We start from the raw sequence: 23,066 nt of genomic DNA on the forward strand, positions 1-23,066 counted from the left end.
ATTTTGGAGAGGTTCTGTGGTGGGGCATGTAATTGCAGAGAGACCAGTTATGGTGAAATGTAATTGTAGACCTCATGATATCGGGCGAAACTGCCAGCTGAACAAGGTAGAGAACTTTTAAAAGTCCCACAAAAACAACGCAGCCCACATAAATAAACGAGGAGCTGGGATCCAGATGTGGGAGAAAGGGAGGGGAGGAAAAAGAAGAAAAAAAAGAGGGGAGAGGGAAAACCAGACAGAGGAACTGCCATCACAGCAGAATGAAATCACATTTCTGACAGTGAAAGGGTGTTTACCTTCCCTGGAAGTCTCAAGAAAAAAGGGCTTTCGGGAAGGTGAGAGGATTTCAGCTGATTGTGTGTTGTTTCTGGCCCATAACCAGGAGCATTTTTAGGTGTCTGGTTTCACCTTGGAAAATACAACCGTCTGGAAGAATTGGAAGCTTTTAAAGAAAAAGGGAAGGAAAAATTCTAAAATGAAAAGGGAGTTGGGTGGTTCACATTACCCTTCCCTTTTCACACACACACACTTTTTGGCTTACCAACACACAAATAAGAGCAGCTTTCACATACCAATCCTGAGCACTAAATTATTAACTATTACTTTTCAAACTGTAAACCAGCAAATTCCCTTACCATTTAACTTTATTTCCTTACATAAGCAATGGCTGAGACAGATAAGCAAATTGCAATATCTATTAGTTAATCATACGTATACTCCTTCACTCACTAGTGTAGGAACAAAATGTTCACATTGTGTCAGAAATGCATCAAAACTCCAAAACCTTTCACCAGATTTTGGGTTGTGGTTGACATTTCTGGGAACTGCAAAAGTAAGGACTTTTCTTTGGATAAAGGGATTTGCTGCAAACCCCTTTTTCATATGAACCATCTAATTACCATCATCCAATGAGAAGCAGCTGTACACTATTAGGACTACTTTGTCATTGGAAAATAAGTCTGAGTTAGGTTGCTGAGAATAAAACGCAAATATTTGAAACCAGCCCTTAAACTCTCGTCCCCCTCAATTATGAGAATGTGTAGGAAAAATGTTTCTCCATCATTGAAGACATTTTTCCATGTGGAATCCAGCCCTGTTCAGAAACCTGAACTGATTCCAGCCCAGACAGTCAGACAGACTGAGTTAGAGAACATGCGAGACGATGGAAAGACTGTAAAAAACGAATAACAGATGAGGCTTCTACAGCTTACAAAAGAAATGGAGCGCAAATCCAGTTTTGCACTCTGTATTGATCATATATGAAGCACCAAGAGACTCATTGGACGTGATTATATCTTTCCTATTTCTAGTAACAGTAATGAAGTCCCATATCTCAAGCCGTAAGAATCACCCTGTAGAACTTTGTTAATTGCTTTTAGTTTATAGTTCATCTTCATCTAAAATCTTTCACCAATCTTATCTTGGTCCATCTTAACCGATTGCAATACTCTTTTTATTATTTGTATTTTCAGTGGTTGGGGTAATGTTTGGTGTGTAGTATGATATTTTCATTTAAAGACATTTGTGTCAGTGGTTTGCACCGCCTCCATGTATGTGTTTAAGCTTCTCCATAAACCTTACTGGCCCTGATAGATTTTTCTGGGATTATTCCACTGAGAATGTATCATGATCATTTATTTTAATTTCATTCTCATTCAGGTCTAACTTTGTCTTCATCTTTTGTAAGGATACTTATATTGCCACCTGTTGGAAGATTGCTGTAAAAACACATGAAGCCCAAACTGAATTAACAAGAAACCTTGTAGGTACGTTATCAGTTTATACACTTCAAATGAAGTAAAATAGTGACCATACAGTTACAGAGTGAGCAATTCACAGCAACAAAAACAGTTGGACCTTTGACTTGAAACCTGTACACAATTTAAAAGAACCAGTAGCAATTCAGTTTCAGGTTCAGATGACTATGTAAATTGTATGTAACTCCTGCTTGAATGGAATCCTATGTGAACATACCATTCTAGTCAAATGGCGTAGGAAGCATCGTCGATTCTAATTGACAACCAAAATCTGGCTGCAAGTCAGGTCAGTTTTCTTGAGAGATTCCCAATTCTCATATGTTGTGCTGTCTCTGATCTGGTGTATTAGTTTATGGTTCAGCACATTAATACAACAGTATCATTTAAGCAGTATGAAAAACTACTTGCAGTGCTCTAACAGGTATCATCTACTGCTGTATTATTCACTGTTGCATACTAATTAGGCTTTAAGTTACATCATTACAATTTGTATTTTAGTTGCATTTGTAAATGTTTATTATGAGATATAAGTCAAATTCTGTATCCATGTATTCTGTCAAATGTTTCTGAGCTTGCAGTTCCAGTGTATTGGTTGTAGAAAACCAAGGTAGGTATCAACCATGGGTTGCATCATACATAATCAACAAGCATCTTTCTTCACCTAAAATCCAAACCCTTTGAAGAACAACACAAGTACCCCAAACCCAAATGTATCTAAAATACATTTTAATTATGCTGAAATTTCACAATCGTTACAATATTAATCTCTGGAATACGTTTTTTTTTCTCCTCTTCATTCTTGTCTTCTTTGTATCTGGAAACATACTGTACAATCATGTCATGTAAAGTGTTCTACATCAAGGCACAAGACACAGCCATTGAGGGGGAGCCTAGGGAAGGCTGATCTTTAATGGCGTCCCTCAGGAGAACAGCAAACAGGTGCTGCCAGGGACAGGGACGAGGGAAAGGAATGATGGGTCTTATAAGGGGTCACATGGTACAAATGTGTTGTAAGTAAACAGAGAGATAGAGAAAAATTATAATAAAGAACCACTTCTGCTCTTTCTTTATTTCTGATGAAAATGTGTAAAAAAAAAATCATAATTATAAGGAGTCATTTGTTTATGTACATAACTTTGGATGGTGTTTTTTTTGTTTTTTTCTTGTTTGCCAAAAGTAAAAATGAAAGGTTCATAACATTAGTGGAGTATGTTGTCTCAATTTTTGAAGACTGTTGGAGACTGAAGGGCCAGTGATCTCAGTTTATTTTGAATTTGTAGTTGATGTTTTTTCCCCAGTTACTCTGATGTCCTCACACTGAGAAGGTTCAACCTCTGCAAGAGAAGAAAGTAAAGTAAAAACATCTTAATAACAAAGACAAAGGGAAATAAAGGTGTGTTAAGCAAATAGTTACATTTCATAATTTCAATGCTTGCTAAACCACCAAAAACAAAAAACTGAGAAAATAACGATGAAATAGAACTAGAAGGACGAAGAGGAAGAGACGGTAAGAAATGGAATGCTCAAGATTGAAAGATAAGTATTCACCATATCCCTGAAGGTGGTTGGAATGCTCACATCTGGGTGTTTCTCCTCCGCCGGCCGAAGGCCTTGGAGCCTACGTTGGTGGGGACAAAGTTGCTGTTGCCCATGCCTCCTGACCGGCTCAGGAAGTCAGCCAGGCGGTGAGTCACGCAGGTTGCTGTGTTGCAGGCTCGCTTCTGTGCTGTAACGCTGCTTCAGGACAGGAGTGACGTGGTTAACGATGAGCTCCGGAACACACGCACACAACAAAGACATGGCCCTTCCAAGAGATACAGTCATGTACACACATACGTGCCTACACAGTCCCACACATGATTACACATGTAAAAGCAGTTGACTAATTTAATAAAGAAAATCTTAGACTAGAGTAACATATAGCATATATTTAGTCACTTTAATCACTTTAGAAAATGTGTTTTGAATTAGATCAGTCATATTTCTTACCTTGAGACTCCATTAGGGATTCAGAGGTATTTCAAGGGCATTACTAAAGAGCTAAAATAATTTCTTAGTAAACTTAATTTCCTGGCATTGGCTTTATAGAGCTACGCCAGGATCATAAAACTACATAGCATTACTTTGAAATTGAAAATAAGAAAAGGCTTCCTGGTAGAAAAATACGTTTATTGAATGAGAAACATGGTGATGCATGGAGGAACCATTTATTATCTGTTGATATTACTAAAATGTGCCCATTCCTGATTAGATCCTTCAGCAGTTTTTAATTGCACATTGAGGATGAATCAAAAGACTCCTGTAGAAGAACTGATTATGTTTTAAACCCAATTGAGTTGATTGATTGTCTAAAATGGTAAAGTATGTAATTCTCTGTCAAAATGAAATGGAATGAGCTCAAAGTAAAGGAAAACCATCGTGTTGAGGGTAGCGATCAGAGATTCTCCTTAAAGGGTCAATCAAGCAGGCAAACTCCACATGCACCGAGACTTGTCAAACCAAAACCATAGGGATGCAGCGGGACGAGGAGAAGAGGAAGGGAGCATCTGGGTTAGATACTTTCAAGCATCTCCCCGTAGCTTGTATAGTGCTCGCTGTCGCGCAAGCTGCGCTTCTTGCCAGGCGTTCCCGCCCCCACATCCGTGCGAGGGAACGTTTGCAATTTGTGCAGCTCCTGGGACAGTTTTCCCAGCACACAGGTGCTGAGGTTGGAGCAGCGCTTGGTAAGGGGTCGTTCCATGCTGTCAGAGGGATAGGGAGGGAGGAAGGGAGAGGGACACACAAACATGCAGAAACAGGCTCATAAACGTGGGATAACATGCAGGTCTGGTCACTCTCTCTTTCCATCGGTCTTTCTCTCTCACACTCATGCTTCATCGTCTTCTTTTGCTCTCTCATCCACTGTTAGACACACTTTTTCTTTGTCACACTTACTTACACCCACACATGATCTCTCAATCTCCCAACGTCTCTCTGTTAATTATGTTAGTATGGTTAAATAACAACAATATCCACTCATGCATTTGCTATGAGAGAAAAATGCATCTTTGGACATGCTTTCAAAATAACATCATGCTCCCCCTCCCAACACTTATAGGATTTTTTTAATTTGTATTAACCACATGCTCATATCATACCTACGATCCTCCTGTTGTAATGTAACATTTTTCTGTCATGCAATACATTCCACTCCCAACTAATCCACATCATGCACTCATCCACCTGGTTAGGCATACTGATCTGTCAACATATCCAGCAAGCAAACAGGTTTTCCCATTCAAATAATATAATAAGAGTCAAACAGATCCATGCTGTAGGAAGGTTGCGACAGAGACTCTGTTCGTGAGCACTCAAATCTTTCCTTTAGGTTTGAGTATGTTTTTTTCTCACCTCTATAGGTAAATTAATATCCAGATGAACACACTGATATGGAGGGGTAAAAAGGTCCTCAGAAAGAGTTTCAGGAGGTTAAAGTGAACTTTAAAGAACAATTTAGGTGTGACACCGGTGGTCATCCACGGGTGATCACTCACCCTCATCATTTCTTATGACTAATATCTGTCCTTCATATTCACCAGCCACTGGAAGACAATCTTCCCAGGGATACCAGGGAGGTAAGGAAGGGTCGTCTGTACCTATTGCCTTCGTTGACTTGCTGCTCCAGCTCCTCGGCTGTCATCTGCATAAACTCCTTGACTATGGCGTTGAGTAACCTCCGTGCCTCATAGTCCGTGAGTGTGACGTGATCTGTCATGGAGTCTATGCCCGGTCTAGAGAGTGGTGGGGGAGAGTGGAAGGAGGAGTAGGTTGTATAGGACATTTACATGAACTGTGGCTAGACCTAAAATCTACAGTGAAGAATAAAGAAAGAAAAAAAGAAAGAAAGAAAGAAAGAAAAAAACGGGATGGAGCATCGTAGTCCGAAAGGCATTATGTTGATCTGGGAGGTACCCCAGCCAACACGGAAAAACAATCTGCTGAGAGTGGCCCATCTAAAAGGGCCGTTGTGTGACCAAGTCGAGATTTATGACTAAATCAATATCTTCATGGAACAAGGAGTGGGGGTCGTGACTTGGATGTTTTTATTTATCTCATCTATCTCTGCTAAATTAAATTACTCGTTATATTTAATTTTTTTTCGACTGGAAATTTCATTAGAGTCTCCCTTGACACTTAACTAGAGTGCACTTTGATGATATTGGGCAAAAAATATGCTTGTATGCATGTTGTTACAATAAAATGACAATTTCTTGTGGGAATAGAAAGTAATTTACAGACACAATAGAACGATGGAAAACATGAAGTCTTCCAAAAACAGACAACAAGTAGTAGATATGAATGGATGGTGTATTTATGGTGGATCCACAATTTAAGTCAGTCCATTCATGTGCACAGTATGTGTGCATTGGTGTGTTTGCATAACTACAGATGTATGTGTGTGTGTATTACATATGGGTCAGCAGGTGTAAATGAACTGTCTGTTAGTCCGTCAGTCCGTCAGTCCGTCAGTAAGTCTGTCTGTCTGTCCGTCTGTCTGTCTGTTTGTCTCACCTGGCAGGGGCCGCTTGTGAGCTGTACATCTGGCATATGACCAGGGCATAGGTAACAAGGAAAGCAGAGATCTTCAACATAACCATGGTCCCCTACAGCAAAGACACAATCCTGTCAGCTCCACACAATGCTACATACATTCATAAATTCAGTCATAGAACATCAAGAACATCAAGAAAATCATCACCATTTGATCATACATATATGTATACATTGGTGAAGCACACCAACGGACTACTGTATGCTTTTTCAGGCACTTGAAAATAACTTTCCCCAGTCACTGCTCAATTTAGTTGCAGATTCTCTCACTCGCTTCTCTCACCTTCTAATTGGACAGTTCAAAAAAGCCTGACACATCCATCCATTTCTCCATCAATCTATCAATTTCTCCATCAATCTATCCAGTTGAATCCATTCCAACTCATATCCAGCTTCTTATCTCTCTGGCTCCATCTCTGAAAAGGACTGGTAGTCCTCTGCCAAGCCTTTAGCATGTCCAGGACAAGGGTCTTAGCTTGTAGCGCAACACTAACAAGTGGGACAGCAGCATTAGCTGGAGCTCTGAGGAAGGGAGTGGGACACCAGCGTGCCAACTTCCAGGGGAGCAGGTGCATTAGTGTAATAAGCTGCCGCCTCTCTACCTCTCACACACACTCACACACACGCCCTACCTCTCTTTCAGACAGCCCGAACCCCCCAGACCCCCATCCTTCTCTCTTGCTCCCTTTCCAGCTCCAACACTTACTTTCACTCTTCTCCACCTGCACTTTCTCTTACCGTCTCCGGCCCCCTCCCTCTCCCCCTTGGTGCCTGTGGAACTGGGCTCTGGAACCCTACAGCCACACATCAATTCCATTATCACCACTACCTCATCACACTGCACCAAAACGCAGGTTTACACTCTCAACATCCCATGGACTTTCCGTTCAAAAACATTTTTGGTCCATTACGTGAATCACAGTAAAAGTTTATCACTTACCTTCAGTGATAATCACCTTGCAAAAAAATAGAGCTATATATATATATATCAAACACTAAGTTGACTTCTCTCAACTTGAAGACCAACTCTTGATTCTGTTGCAAGCGGAGCCAATGCACAAGCCTATATATCCACCACTTGGATTTGTGCATTGACCGTGTAGGTGTTTAATTATCTTTCTTCGGCCAATCCGCTGGCTGAGATGCTCCTGTAAGCCAATCAGATGTCATCCCTTACTTCTGGCACTCTAATAAGGGAAATGGCTTTGCAATGACGTCATTCTCCAGTCATGATGTGCTCCATTCACAAAATATTCCAGTCATTTAGACCATTTGACATCCAAGTTGGTGTTGTAGCCATTAATTAAACAAGCAAACCAAATTAGCAGGACATGAAAACTATCCCCAACGATACACATTTTGTGGGAAATCTTACATGCATGACATTTGTCAAGTGACAAATCAGTAAATCCCGTCATTGATTTGCAGACGGGGCCATCTGCTGGGGAGGCATGTAAACTGCCATGTACATGACAACAATTCAGTCCAGGATTGGAATTACGGTATTCAAGATATAGAAAATCCATGAATTCAAGAATCTGTCTTTGTTTTTACACAGTGAAAATACACATTGATTAAATTTGTAACATTGATTATACGTTGACAGTACTGGTTTACAAAAAATCTACTTAAATAGGATATATTTTAAAATGTTGACACAATGTGAAACAATGTTCTACGATCAGATTATTAATGTAAAACAAATATTTTGGTAATAATTTGACAATAGTCCATCAAGCAAAACTTAAGTTGTGCCGCCAACTGGTTTTCATGATCAAGATCATTGGCTAACATTCCATTTGTAATGACAAACACTACTGCCTACCCCTCTCTATCAATTATATAACAATTTTTCACGTGGCATCAACTGACTTCCCTTCCTCTTCATTACAGTGGACACATACAGTCTATGTGTCCGTGTGTGTACAAATGTGTGTGTGAGTGTGTGTTGCTGTGGCTGTGTGTGCGAGTGGGAGTGTTTGTCTGTGTCTCGGGGGAGAGGAGGGGGAGGTCTTTTCTTGTCTGCGTCATAGAGGAACCCCATTAGACAGGATGAGCCTTTTAGTGCTATTGAGCAGCAAGCCACAGCGATGTCACAGACTCTAAATCACTGCAAAATGGGCCGCCCAGGGTCCTAACCCATACCTTGGAGAACAGGGAGAGGGAAAGATAGTGTATACAGTGTATAGGTCTGCTTGCGTACTTGTCTGTGGTTTCACCTGCTCTTGAGTGCGTTTGTATGTCAGTGTGTGTATGTGAATGAGCATGCATGTGATTGTGTGTATATGTGACAGTGGATGCGATCTCGCAATGATATTACTCAAAGTTCACCTTTAGGGAGTGAGTACAGTAGAGTCAATACAGTAGTCTTTCACAACAGATCTTCTCTCGCTTAGCTCAGCTCAGCCACCCTGGTGTGATTTCAGGGGACATTCAACAATTTGCCCTAACAGGATGGAATACCAAATCAGATGGGCTATTTATGACAGTTTTGGTCGGTTTTGTCAAATCCACCGCACAAGCACAGACAAATTTGCTTTTAGAGAAATAAAAAAGACAACCACGATCATTTGCATATTTGATGTGTTTTTCTTTTTCTTATTAACATACTAAACCATAAAGCTTAATTCACTAGACTAGAGAATGTAAGTCATACTTTGGGAGATGCATATTGGTGATAAGGCCAAAGGGCTGAGATATGATCTTTGTTCCACTCTTCAGCGCAAGGTGCTGCGCTACAAGTGGGCAGGACCAGATTCAGATCAAATGCTTCATAAAGACAAAGGAAAGAGCAACTGCACTTAAGTCATTAGCTACACTGTGATAGCTCTAAATCTCTAAATCTAATTTGTGCTCACCATCACCAAAGAGGCTCTGCTTGATTGAATGTTTGTGACCGAGCTTTTATCATTGTGTGGTTTCCACTGGAGGCTCTGAGGGGTTTGTTCACCTGGAGTGAGTACTCACCAGGATTACCTGCACACACACTTGACCATACTGTTTAGTATGATCAGAAACACACACATGAAAATGCAGAGGCAAATGCACAAACATGCAGAGATGGAGAGAACACTGGCAAGTACAATTGATTTTTTCTGGTTTACTCTTTTTCTCTAACATACACACAAACACATGCTTCACATACATGCATGGTCCCCCCTTGAAGTACATGCATAGTCCCCATGAAGTGGGATTTAGGGACACCAAACAAATGCTTACATTTTGGAATAGGTCATTACTTTAAGACCCATGTGGAGTGCCACTTCACTTGTAAGAGCGAGCAAGCGCTCACTGGCTTCACTGTTGTTCATCTCAGGACATTAGGGAAATTACATTTAATAGTTTAAACAGCGAGGCATCAATCAGGTGGCCATTGCATGCTGCGTGGGAGGAAGGTTTGGCTAGCTCTGACATCATCCTCCGCTGGTTTCAGTAGTACTCCACTTTCATTCACGAAAAGGAGGAAAGAGGGAAAATGTTGACCACTCAACAATGTCTAGACTCTTATAAATGCGGCGTTTGTGGAGAGGGGTTTTGTGTATTCATGAAAGTGCATTCAAAGTATCTATCATGGTTCTACAAGTGTAAAGTGACTCAGCTTGAGGAAATGTAGATTCAAATGGAATATGGACTTTAACTGGACTTGCTTGGTCCTTGCTTGCTCTGCCTTTTTCAACCTGGTAAAACCAGGTTGTACGACCAATACATGTACGACCATTATGATCTTGTTGTAAAAAATTACTTAAATTCAGCAAAACTATTCTCACAGTGACTCAGACGAGTACCCTTTTGAAAGCTTGAGAGTAGCAAGCAATTCCTTCCAAGTATCTTAAGAAAACTTGGCTCAATCACATTGGAGCCATTTCAGGTTCAATACACTTGATCAACTTGGATCCCATCCCATGGTATTTATAGAAAGTTAAACGGTATGCGGTTATGAAATGTGGCCCATGGCCAGGCTCTGCTGTCATTTCTTTCTCCACAGCAAAGACGAGTTGAAAATTAAACAGTTAGTGTCAGCTTCAATGTATTAGACTGGTAAGGTCCAGTTTAATGTACATGATGTTATACTGTAAAACATTGGATTAACCTGTGAATTATCTTCACTGTTCACCTAAACAATAGGGTTATTTTGTGTTTAAAAAATGTGTGTTCAATGATGGGTTGTGGATGGTTGCCTCTAGAACCTGGTGCTTTTGAATAATTGACAAGAAAAGTGACATGGTAACAAGTTCTCCAATCGATTGGCACCATATAGTTGTTAGAGGGCGGGTAAGATTTTTGTTTAATCCATTCTGAATTCAGGCTGTATGATTGTGAAAAGTGAAAAGTAGTTTTTGTTGAAAGTAGTTAGGTTGCAGCCTAACTGGGCTTGGTGCCTACATTTCCTGGGGTGGTTCCCTGGTTAAGGGTATCATACAGGCTCAGGCCTTACCACAGGGACCCATGTTTCCTCCCCTCTATTATAATGAAATTCCTGGGTGACAGAATACACCAAGATTTTTCTAAATACAGACACTTTCTAAACCATGTATGTCCAATCAGCCACTCCTCAGAGAAGACACCCAACTGACGCAATAGACCATTAAAGTCTGTGACCCTTAATTCTCCCCCTTCTCTGATTATATCACTCTCTTATTGAAGTAATTGAGTCTTACAGCTAATGACTCTGGCACCGTGGAGATGAAATTAATACTCCGTGTTCGGATGCTGGCATAGCATTTCCTTCATGTTAGAAATGGGACAGATTTTCTAATCAGTTAAATGCAGTAAAAGCACCCTCAATCGTCAAAGCCATTACTGTGACATGATGGATCCCGGAGCACAAGTCACCATTAAGGAGTTTGATGTATAGATTAGCAATGGTGAGCCAGATACCGTAGGTGTCTCAGAAGCTACACTTGACCACTTATATTCTGAGATGTTACAATAGTGTTACTGACTGTCACAACATTGATTTTACCATGCCCAAAAATAGGATATGAGGATGGCCATGAGTGGAAGACTAGAATTGTTTCTGAATCCAATCTGATGAGGGAGTCAGGTGGCTGAGCGGTTAGGGAATCGGGCTAGTAATCCGAAGGTTGCCAGTTCGATTCCCGGTCATGCCAACTGACGTTGTGTCCTTGGGCAAGGCACTTCACCCTACTTGCCTCGGGGGATTGTCCCTGTACTTACTGTAAGTCGCTCTGGATAAGAGTGTCTGCTAAATGACTAAATGTAAATGTAATGTAAATGTGATGAATGATTCAATAATCATGTTTAAGACCCATACTTGGCATTATTACCTTGGTCTCTCAGTGGATGACTGGACTCCACTCACTTAAGAAAAGCCTTTTCTTAAAAGTATTCAATTGTGTCCTTAATCCAGTCCATGGAGTGCTTCACAGGACTCAACTTTTGATGCGTCTTTAGATTTACTGGTTTCTTTAAACTGCTTTTCTCACAGACTCACCCTGCTTTACACTGGGACATTTGGTAAAAACTGTGATATAACTGACAATCTTGATTATACTTTAGCATTCAAATGTGGTACTACAAAATGAATCATTCTATGTCAGTGAAATTGTTCAATAAACTCACCCCTCAATGGACATACAGGTCATGCACACAATTTGTTTGTGGAATGTGTGTTATGTATACCCAGGACAAGGAAACCTTTTTAAGGTAAATCTCAGAAGGGGGAAATGGCACACTTCTCTTAATAGCTCTTACCTGATCTCAACCAAACTTATCTGGGTCTGAATAAGTGGTTCATAGATTTGTTGTCTAGCCACTGAGGAAAAATTGGTGACTAAATTAAAGCGGTTTCTCATAAAGGGGGGTCAGTGGTAGCCAAGAATCACTTTCATCTCCAAAAGTGACCTCTCACATTAGTTAATCCAAAAATACAGTATTGGATGGGCAAATGCAATTAATGTTTGAGCATATGCTTGGAGAGCCAGGGAAATACTTTGAGCTGCATTAATGATTTGATGTCTCATTTCCCAGACTTGGCATTGGCTGTTTCTTTCCATTGACAGTCAACCAATACTGTTGAGAAAGTTAATGGTGTTGGTGCACTTTTTGAAATAATTGTTTGCATTGTCATTCAGTACATGAACGTGCATTGTGATGAAGAGAACACCTTAAACTGAAGAGACATGATTTTCTTTTGTTATGCAATTATGTTGCATGACAAAATTAGTCAGGTGGCTGAGCGGTGAGGGTATCGGGCTAGTAATCTGAAGGTTGCCAGTTCGATTCCCGGCCGTGCCAAATGATGTTGTGTCCTTGGGCAAGGCACTTCACCTTACTTGCCTCGGGGGGAATGTCCCTGTACCTACTGTAAGTCGCTCTGGATAAGAGTGTCTGCTAAATGACTATGTAATGTAAATTTAATAATTATATTATCATAAAATAAAATATTACAAACCAGTATTTTCATTAAAAGCATGTGCCTTCTCCTGTCACCCGAGATGTACTCTTGTCCTTGATATAATCCATGTCTGCTTCACAGTATCCACCTTGAGACCACCTAATGATTTTCTACAAGACAGCACACAAGCAAACACATGATTGACAGGCAGAGGAAGTTATACATACAAAGAGTGCAGAATTATGTGGTTACTCTTTCTTGTTCTTTGTCTGAGCAGGCTGCACACATACATCCCCAGGGGATTACAAGCTGCCAGACCAGCTTCCCCATCAAACAAACTACACCTGTCAGATCAGACGGGAACTGCAGGGAACCTGTCAAACATACAAGTCCCAGAATGCACCTGATCCATAGTGCTACACATGTAGTGGAGTAAAAGAGTCAAGCATGGCATCCATGTTTACATTTACATTTACATTTAGTCATTTAGCAGACGCTCTTATCCAGAGCGACTTACAGTAAGTACAGGGACATTCCCCCGAGGCAAGTAGGGTGAAGTGCCTTGCCCAAGGACACAACGTCAGTTGGCATGACCGGGAATCGAACTGGCAACCTTCGGATTACTAGCCCGATTCTCTCACCGCTCAGCCACCCGACTCCCCATGTTCTTATCAAGAAGACTTGACAGCAGTGTGTAAATATAGGTCCACAGCAGTGCAATGACACATTATTCATTTTGTTTACAGTGCCTCAAGAAAATTATTCAGACACCTTTTCTTTTTCTTTTTTGTTGTTGCTATGGTTAGAGATAATTAAAAAAAAATATTTCAAAAAAATCTTTTTGCCCTAAAACTACATATCTCTTGTGATAAATTATGACAATTTTTGGACAAATAACTTTGCAGAATTAAGAGCTTTGTGTGTGTGTTTTTTTTCATTGACTAATTATTGACACAAATGTTTCAGGTACAGAATTCCTTAAACTTCATGGCTTTTTGCTGGGGCATGTACTGTGAAATGCTGAACGATGAGGAAAAATGATGTATACACATTGGAGTATCAATAGAGGGTCAGATTGTGTCTCAAAATAAGTCATTTTCATGCTTTACAAAAACATTGAACAGTGTCTAACATACATGTTATTTTCCTACAACAATCTCTCTCCACAAATTGAAAAGGCTGCAATAGTGGAGTGATCAAAATAAACCTGACAGGTTGTATTGTAATATAGCTGCTTGAACTTTCACCATAACTCCACCAGCTTCTTAAGAAATAATCAATAAGCATGAATGAGCAACACGATGGGCGAGGTTTGCCACTTATTGGCTGGCTATTATTAGATTTAGAGGCTGAGAGAGGAGGCAATCAATCTGGCCCTTGATATTATTAAGTGCTCCACAATGTGCTGTGTTTTTTTCCGATTTGAGACAGAAGAAGCCTCTTCAGCTTTTTAACCTCTCTGAAGTGCCATGTCAGCTCTTTCAGGGCAAACACGAGCGAGGAAAGGGGGGGATGTCAGAATTCAGTGTGACTATCCTGTATGACTATGCCAACACACACACACATCTCGCTAACACCATCCCTATTTCTTTGCTTTTCCTGGCAATCAGTGTGAAATGTAAAAGTCAATGGAGATGTATACCAACCGGTAAAACCAATTGCTGTGTGTGTGTGTGTGTGTGTGTGTGTGTGTGTGTGTGTGTGGGGGGGGGGCGTTTCGTGTGTGGCTGCCGAACTGTAACCCCAGTCTGTGATCTGCCATCTTAATGCACACTTGGCAGACAGGTTGCCTGTCTCCCCCATTAGACCAGTCGATTCCAAGGCTAACCACGTTGCTGACCTATTTAAAGCCGCAGAGGTGGCAAGATGGGCATATTTAGTCCCTCTTTATATGCTAAAGTAATCCCATAACTGGAGGCATGTTCGGGTAATACAGCTGTGTAATCACTCACTTTTTGGAGTTTAGCAACTCAGAAGCGTAGTTCAGTTTTAAGAACTTTGAGAGCACAAATGACCAGATAACTGAGCTATAGGCCTACTGACCGGTAAACCTTACAAACCTTGAACATCATAACATGTAAAATAGCACATCTTGAAACAGGTGTGGCAAGAGGATAATAAAAAGCATTTGATTATAAGACAAAGCAGTGTGGCAGGCAGAAAAAGCACCCCCCACATATTTAAACCCCCATTTCCCAACCCTCTTTGCACCCCATGTGTGCAGGGCCGATGCCGTGGCTTGGACCCGTCACAGAGTGACTCAGGTTGCTCTCCATTTGAAAAATTAAAGGGGTTGGGAGGAGCGGGGGGGGGGGGGGAGACTTTGGCAGTCAAATGAAGCTCGGAGAGCGATCGTGCTGAGCTCAGCATAGCCCCGTTACAATCTCAATCACAAAGGCGGTGCGCTGATGTAATGGTCGCCACTGCCGCTGCCTTGGCAGAGGAGGAGAGCTCGTCAGCACAGTGCCTTGAATTCATCTCCCCCCGGATCAAGGGTACATCAGATATCATTAACGAGGTCCCAGGCACGTGCAACCAACCCTGCCACCCCCACAAAGAAACAAAAGTACTGAAAGCAAAATTAAAATAACGAGATTGTTGTTGATGTACTGCCCAACTAAATCAGTAGTGAGTGGGTGTTTTTCCCTTCAGACAATTTTTATAAATGAGCCTTTCATAAACCTAAAGACGCTTGCAGGCTATGCGTTCAGACCCACATGCATTTGTGTTTTTATCAAACACTAAACTGCTGCCATCTGGTGCTCATTTAGACACACTATAAACGTATACATTTTTTGACAGTCCTGCAGTAAGATTTTCAAACTTTTAAAAGGTCTGCAAAATCCAATCAATTAATACAAACGTTGCAACAACATGTCTTTTTTTTCCGTTTAAATCAGTTTCGTTTTAGGTCTCAATCAAGTAAACTGATTCTGAGTTCCACAGTTTTGCCTAGCACTACCAACAAACCAGGAAACTAAATCAAATCGGAATCACTGTTTGGTTAAGGCGACTGTTGTCAAGATGGTAAGAGTGAATGAAGCATGTTTATTAACTACAATAACTCGGCGTTCATTAGATTAATGCGTTGTATGTAACAGCGATTACTTTGTTAGACAGCCAAGTAAAAAGCATTTAGCTATGATCACTCGCTAGGCAAAATGGATAGTTAGCGAGCAGTACCGGTAGCTGAGTAGCTAGCTTGTTAGCCAACATGAGTAGATGTGAGTAAGCAAAAAACCCTATGTTCGGGGTAGAGCTATCTAGCTCTAGCTATCTAGCTAAAATATCTGTCCACTAGCTAATTGTTTGGTGGCCTGCGTTTTTACTCATCCTTGCTCCTTTCTGTATTCTAAACTCTTGGCAACGGGACTCTATAAGCTACCATTTAGAAGTGCATAGGTTTAGATTTGCGAACTATAGCTAGAAAGCTAGTTAGCTTTTTCGTAGAATTAGAGAATTAGCTAGCTAGCTACTAGCTAAGCTAGTTTGCCAGGGGTTAGCCTGCTAGCATGCTAATGATATGGTGACTAACTTTCAGTTTCAGTTTTATCTCTGAGCTTTTTCCATTATAACATTGTTGTTTAAGTCGAATGCTTCTGTCAAAAATTTGGAATGGGTTTGCTTGGCGTGCACTTTGACAGGTGGCTGCAAACTGAAACCCCACACTGTTTTATCCCAGTTACTTTATTATTTATGCAGCAGACATGTGAAACCCAAGTTACACAAAAGTCTATGGGTGTTAGTAAGTTGCTAGCAGTTGAACTGAATTGTTCGTTGGTGGAATACTGTGAAGAATGCAAGATAATTATGTGGGTTTTGTTAAATAGCTGAAATAGTTGAAATAGCTTTTTTATTTATATAATATTTTCTTCTCTAACTTTCCGCAGTTCCGTAATCAGTATGACAACGATGTCACAGTATGGAGCCCACAGGTAAACTAGGAAATGCCGCTTTGTTTTGGCTTTAACCATGAAGTGACATTTTCCTCAAAGTATCATCTAGCTAACACTTTATTCTGCATGTGCTTCAGGGCCGCATTCACCAGATTGAGTATGCAATGGAAGCGGTGAAACAAGGTTCTGCTACAGTTGGTCTCAAGTCAAGAACCATTGCTGTACTAGTTGCTCTAAAGGTAAGACCTTTTGAACAGTTAAAATTACAACACATTTGGAGTTTGTTCCAAGATTAGACTATAGATTTACAATAATATCACAATACTTCAGTTTGACCACAAGCTTAAAGTGGGGTTGGGAACCGAAAACTAAATTAGTACCGGTTCTAGAAGTAAACTTCAATATCTGGTTCCATGAACAGATGTGTGGGTATATTGTAGGAGAAATGATGATCTTGAATTTATACTTTGTGCTGTAATTGGCCTAGGTAGGCTAGATCATTCCTTCCAAAATTAAAAATTGCTTTCTCTTGACTGACATGCTTCTGTCTTGCGTGCCTCTTTAGAGAGCACAGTCAGAGCTGGCTGCCCATCAGAAGAAGATTCTTCATGTGGATAGCCATATTGGCATCTCGATTGCTGGACTGACAGCTGATGCCAGGCTCTTGTGGTAAGAACACAAACACACCCATGGTGGCTAATGGAGGCTCCAGAATATCTTAAAAATTCTGGTGTTAAGGACCTCTCTTTTCCTGTCCTCTTTAGTAACTTCATGCGTCAGGAGTGCCTAGACTCCAGGTTTGTGTTCGACAGACCCCTCCCTGCGTCACGGCTCGTCACACTCATTGGCAGCAGTATCCTTGTTTGGGGGGTTTCAAATGTTTGGTGTACTTTTTTGAATTGCATGTGAAAGTTCTCTCTCTCGACCAAAACTCTACCTTAACCTGTCACTTAGAAACTCAAATCCCAACACAGAGATATGGCAGAAGGCCATATGGTGTGGGACTGCTCATTGCTGGTTATGACGTAAGTTTTAGTTTAGGTTAAATGGATTGAGTGGAATACCTTCGAATGAGTTGGAATGGAAAAGTTGATTGTAGCCAGGAGAAATGCAGAGCCTTAAATATGATTGTGACCGGTTTATTCAATATTTGCTCTCTTTTAGGATATGGGCCCTCATATCTATCAGACTTGCCCCTCAGCCAACTACTTTGACTGCAAAGCCATGTCCATCGGAGCGCGGTCCCAGTCTGCCCGCACATACCTGGAAAGAAACATGGATGCCTTCCTTGACTGTGAGGACACACACACACACACAAACAAGCATACATTGATACATAGACATTTGTGTGCACACTCCATTTATTGTCAAAACACACCTTTTGAAGATGCCTTGAAGCACACATTCTTATACACTGACATTGTCCTCCTTTAGGTAATCTTAATGACCTTGTCCAGCATGGTCTTCGTGCACTGAGGGAAACCCTACCAGCGGAGCAGGATCTCACCATCAAGGTAGGACACCAATAGTCTAAACCAGGGTTCTCCAATCCTGGTCCTCGAGGGCCGCTGTCCTGCATGTTTTAGATGCAGGACACCTGATTCAAATGAATGGTTACTACCTGGCTTCCACAGAGCTTGATAACAACCCATTCATTTGAAACAGGTGTGCTGGAGCAGGAAAACATCAAAAATATGCAGGACAGCGGCCCTCGAGGACCAGGATTGGAACACCTTGGTCTAAACCCTTACATTTTTCATTATATGGAATCCCTTTGCTAAGTGAACTGTTCCATCTTTCAGAATGTCTCTATTGGCATCGTGGGGAAAGACACGGAGTTCACCATCTATGATGACGATGCGGTCGCCCCCTTCCTGGAGGGGCTGGAGGAGAGGCCACAGAGAAAGGTACAGTTCTGCTTAGATATATCTGGAGCCAGGAAATGACGAGTGATGTTGTTTACAGGACGTGCAAGTCGATTGATGTATAATGGCCAATCAGAGTATATCTAATTGAGTATTTTAGTGAAGTCTAAATGTTAAACAGACACAATGTTAACTTGTATATTGTGTACTCTAGGTGGCCCAGCCTGCCGATGAGCCGGCTGCAGACAAGCCTGATGAACCAATGGACATGTGAGACCATGCAGTGCCAGAGGACTTGGAGTTCTAGACCAGTGGCAAGCTTCCTTTCACATCGTAGTGGTCTGAAACCAAATCTTAAACACTCGGAACTGTACCACATATACTGCAGTTCATTGAAACAAGGTGTGCCACTTCAGGAAAGTTACATGTACGCTTTTGGCTAACAATGTTGTATGTTGGTTTTCTATTGATAGAATGTTCAGTTCTATAAGTAATAAAAACATTTCTGACAAGTGTTTGTATTTGTAAGTATTAGGCAACTCGAAAAAGGGCAGAACATTTCTTTATTACACTCCGCATTAGTGACTTTCTCTAACATTGATATGCAGGGCAGCTACATTTATCCATATAAAATAAAGTGTATAAAAGTGAGAATCTTAAAATACATTGCATTATAGTGCAGAGTAGCTATCAAGTAATCATAAAAGGGTTAGAAGATATTTTCTGTAGCTGTCCTTCAGGAAAGAAAGTCCCAATTGTGAGTAAAAATACTAAGCTCCAATGTAGGCTACAAACGTCCTGAGTCATAACTAGAGGTGATTTGAGACAGGAATGATGAAAAGATCCTAGATAGTGAAATTAACTTAGAATATGAGGGGCTTGAACTGTTTTGCCATGCAGAGATAGAACTGCAACCACAGCATCTAATAATCATTAAAGTCCCACCAGAGGGAGAGAAGTGGTAAATAACTTGTTGTAAATGTTTGGTAACAAATTGGTAGGACGTAACTTAATGCTACATAGTTGTGGGGATATGGGTAAGATAGAAAGGTGTCACGGCTCAGGATCATAGGGCCCACTCACAATGGGAGTTCAGTTAGTCTTCGAAAGCTGAGCTTTGTGTTTTCTTCTTATGTCGCCTTCTAATACGAGTGATGCTAGTAGAAGTATAATTTGGAAGGTGGACAGTGTTTTTTTCATCCGGCTCCTGCATAGTGGACATCTCCAACGTCAGCTCCTCCCGATCCAAACGAATTCCATCTGTGGCCACACCGATTTGATCCTCGCCCCCTCCCACTTTCTCTTCATTTACATTGTCTTCATCCATCACACTCGCATACTCCTGAGCCCAACACTCATCTCCAGCGATATCTTCATTCTTTCCTCTATCACTCAAAACACCTGTTTTACAAGCCCCTCCCATATCGTCTACAACATAACCTTGCTCCAGGTCAACTCCACCCTCCTGGTGTGACACACCCCCTTCCGCGTGAGCCACAACCTCTTCCTGACAGGCACCGCACTCTTCCTGGTCAGGTGCAGCCTCGTCTTGGTAGGTCCCACCTTCGTCCTGGTTGGTCACACCGTCTTCCTGGTCAACCCCACCTGGTTCTGTCCTCTCTGCCTCCTCCTCTGGGCTGTACTGTTGGGTGTTATATCCACAAAAAGGCATCTCCCAACACTGATGGGGATCCTCGGGAAAACCTTGATTGGACCCCAAATTCAAATTCACTCAATCCCATCAGAATCAAAAACATACATTTTCCATCAATAAAAGATCATTCAATCCACTTCCATCCCAATGTACCTTCCCAGTCTTCAGCCTTCTTCTCCGGAGCAACCCCCTCCACCAGATGCCTCTCCTGCATGACCCGAGTGATCTCTCTCAGCTGGAGAAGCAGAGTCTCCTCCTGGTCTGCACTAACACCCCGTACCCTACACACAACCAGACAGTACAGACTTCTCATCGACCAATTCAGTTTCTGAATTAGAAACAGCAATGAAATGATTTGTGCGACAACTACTTTTTGAAATGTAATCATAGTAAGAACAGAAAGAAAGGAACATTTCTAGTTCAGTAGGATATGTTCAGTGGGATATGTAAACCAAGAGATTGGAGGGGGACACAAACCTCTCTGGACTGTGGCTAGCCTTGGAGACTATCTTCTCCATTACCATTTCTGTCTCTTTCAGTTTCTCTTGCAGTTGAGTCAACTCAAAATCAGCTAAAAAAAATAAAGGAGGGAAGGAAGGGGGGAAGAACGGTAATCAATGACAAATATACATTAGAACTTTTGATCATAAAATAAAAATAATTACAATTAAAAGAATACAATGTCCACACAGTTTACAAACTAATACTTACTGATCTTTCTCTTCAGGTTTTCAGATCTAACTGATGGAAATTTGGTCTCTTTCGGTTTGGTGTTCCCCTTTGATGTAATCTGAGAGAGAGAGAGAGAGAGAGAGAATTTTGCTTCAATAATTGTGAAAATATTAGTCTTTGTCTCTGAGTTAAAGTATGCACATTCCACAGAGATTTAATACAAATTATTACTCTGACTCAATAGTACATGCATACTGTTTATCCATGTACAACAACCACATTTAAATCTGTCTGCACAAGCATGCATCCCCCTTATCCATATTCTCACCTTGAATAATATGTAGAGAATGTACATCAAAATACCAAACCCGTAGATTGGTATAATCTGTCCAGCCAGGTTAGATTTCCCTCCAGTTCCTGCACCTGTGCCTCCTCCCTTAGCCCTAGCTACGGCCTCAGTGTTGTGGCTCCTGGAGAACTGGGACCCCAAAGTGCTCTGTCCTTGGCTGTCCGGAGCCATTTGCCGATGCACCATTGGTGGAAAGCGTCCTGGACTACCTAACAGGAGATTGACATGATTAACTGAGTAGTTGCCATACACATGAATTACTTCCATTGATTCCCATTGTCTAAAGTTTTATAAACAAAACAGTGGATAAATCAACTACTGCAATGGCTGATGGCAATGACTGGCTTCATGATATGCATACAATTTAAATATGATATAATATGCTACTACAGAAAGCCATGTGTTGCATTTAAAATGCTGTTATGTGATATAAAAGGTGAGGCTTTGATGCGAGCGCCTTCAACAGGAATGTACGTTTACTGCAAGGACCAGACAATTAAACTCGACGACGATGCAATAATCTATGGTTAAGATGGGGAAGGAACATTTCCATTTTATTCATTTAGTTTATTGTTTTATCCAAAGCAAAATACAAATATTTCATAGGCTGCAGTCAGTCCATCTGATAATCATGATAGACATAAAAAAAACATCCACCGCGCAGCAGTAACATCACCCCAAATGCTGACGATAGGACAGTGCAATAACAACATCCTATACAACATTAACAAATGAAAGCGTCCATGGCTAGTTATTGAACAAATTGTAATAGTTAGAAAAGACAGGCAAAACAATACCTTCAGTGTGTGCAGCATCCTTCTTCCCACGGGACAACAGCATTTTAGGAAGAAGTAAAGCAACGCATAGCACGAGACAAGTCGCCAGCGTCACTTTCTGAAATGTTGACATCGACATTTTTTATGCATAAAATATCCTTGACAGACAACCGTAAAATACCAACAACTAAAATATGTTATTCCATATGAAACGATGTCAGGTGGATGATGTGCGCGTCACCCTTGTAGGCACTTCCTTGTTCACTGAAACTGAAAACGGAAGTGCAGTTTCTATTTCAGTACAGTACCAGTAGATGGCACTGCACTAATGCACAACGCTGCAAAATAATTATGTTCATTGGTTTTAATGAAGTTTCCTTTTCAATGTTTGAGTCGGATTGCATAGAAAACCACCATTTCACATGTATTTGTACTCAATTGAAAAGAAATTACTGCGTTCAGCCCCTTTACTATGGTTTTTGGGACGTTTATGCTAGTCTCAGGTATCAAGTGATGTATCAAATCCTGATCAAGTTGACGGTTGCCATTAGATTAAACCCAGATGAGCTGTGGACTTGCAGCTTTGTTTTTGGCCACTTCAATTAAGGGGTGCTAGCTGAGGTTAAGACATAAGGAGTGGAGTACAGGGTGTTTTTTTCCATTTCTTCAGACAAGCTCAGTAAAACAGCTGCTATGCAATACTGTCAGAGTTACAATTAACTACCAAAGTTGGCAAAAGTATGTGAAAAAAGTGTTTCCTGTGCAATATTCTTTATTCTCACTCAGTAAGTAAATGTAATTCAGCAGGCAGTGGTCCAGTCTCTCTTTCAGTTGCCAATAGGCAAACTACAGGGTTTTTGCACCCACCAGATTTCACACATACTTTTCATTATCATCAAAATAAATTGTTAGATCAATTCAGAGTCTATTTCATCCATTTAAGAGTCAACTCTACTCAATCCATCAACTTCTATAAAGTAAAAAAATAACAGACATTTGTACAGATATTGAACACAATGATACATCTTAGCAATTCACTTCACGGAGCATGGAGTCCAGAGTCTGAAAACAGCAATATAAATTGCTGTATATCTGTGGCTTTTCTGTGCATTTTAGCACTAACGCTGAACATAGGTTCATTGAGATGAG

At 40.9% G+C, this 23,066-nt stretch overlaps 3 protein-coding genes across 6 annotated transcripts; 1 reads left to right on the forward strand and 2 right to left on the reverse strand.

The window, feature by feature from the left end:
* Nucleotides 1–2,514: 2,514 nt before the first annotated feature.
* On the reverse strand, nt 2,515–7,376 carry LOC136942232 (calcitonin gene-related peptide-like). Of its 4 annotated transcripts, none has more exons than XM_067235075.1 (5): nt 7,288–7,376; nt 6,309–6,400; nt 5,393–5,527; nt 3,336–3,491; nt 2,515–3,091 (listed from the first exon to the last, which is right to left on the reverse strand). In XM_067235075.1, the coding sequence occupies exons 2-5, from the start codon at nt 6,392–6,394 to the stop codon at nt 3,085–3,087; spliced, it is 384 nt and encodes a 127-aa protein (XP_067091176.1). In that variant the 5' UTR covers nt 6,395–6,400; nt 7,288–7,376; the 3' UTR covers nt 2,515–3,084. The 4 variants fall into 4 exon arrangements, with proteins under 4 accessions (XP_067091176.1, XP_067091177.1, XP_067091174.1 ...); XM_067235076.1 differs by having other exon boundaries at nt 3,306–3,491; XM_067235073.1 differs by having other exon boundaries at nt 3,336–3,494.
* An 8,308-nt stretch (nt 7,377–15,684) lies between these two features.
* LOC136941737 (proteasome subunit alpha type-1) lies at nt 15,685–18,978 on the forward strand. The gene is made up of 10 exons (XM_067234309.1): nt 15,685–15,732; nt 16,596–16,640; nt 16,739–16,840; nt 17,167–17,270; nt 17,366–17,454; nt 17,556–17,626; nt 17,766–17,895; nt 18,036–18,115; nt 18,404–18,508; nt 18,681–18,978. Exons 1-10 carry the CDS (start codon nt 15,730–15,732, stop codon nt 18,738–18,740), a joined length of 789 nt encoding a protein of 262 aa, XP_067090410.1. The 5' UTR covers nt 15,685–15,729; the 3' UTR covers nt 18,741–18,978.
* An 83-nt stretch (nt 18,979–19,061) lies between these two features.
* ric3b (RIC3 acetylcholine receptor chaperone b) lies at nt 19,062–22,160 on the reverse strand. The gene is made up of 6 exons (XM_067235308.1): nt 21,939–22,160; nt 21,121–21,350; nt 20,832–20,910; nt 20,598–20,691; nt 20,274–20,401; nt 19,062–20,170 (listed from the first exon to the last, which is right to left on the reverse strand). The coding sequence occupies exons 1-6, from the start codon at nt 22,054–22,056 to the stop codon at nt 19,563–19,565; spliced, it is 1,257 nt and encodes a 418-aa protein (XP_067091409.1). The 5' UTR covers nt 22,057–22,160; the 3' UTR covers nt 19,062–19,562.
* Between the last annotated feature and the right edge of the window lie 906 nt (nt 22,161–23,066).

The sequence above is a fragment of the Osmerus mordax genome, chromosome 4 (assembly GCF_038355195.1).
Source record: "Osmerus mordax isolate fOsmMor3 chromosome 4, fOsmMor3.pri, whole genome shotgun sequence".
In the NCBI taxonomy this organism is placed as follows: domain Eukaryota; kingdom Metazoa; phylum Chordata; class Actinopteri; order Osmeriformes; family Osmeridae; genus Osmerus; species Osmerus mordax.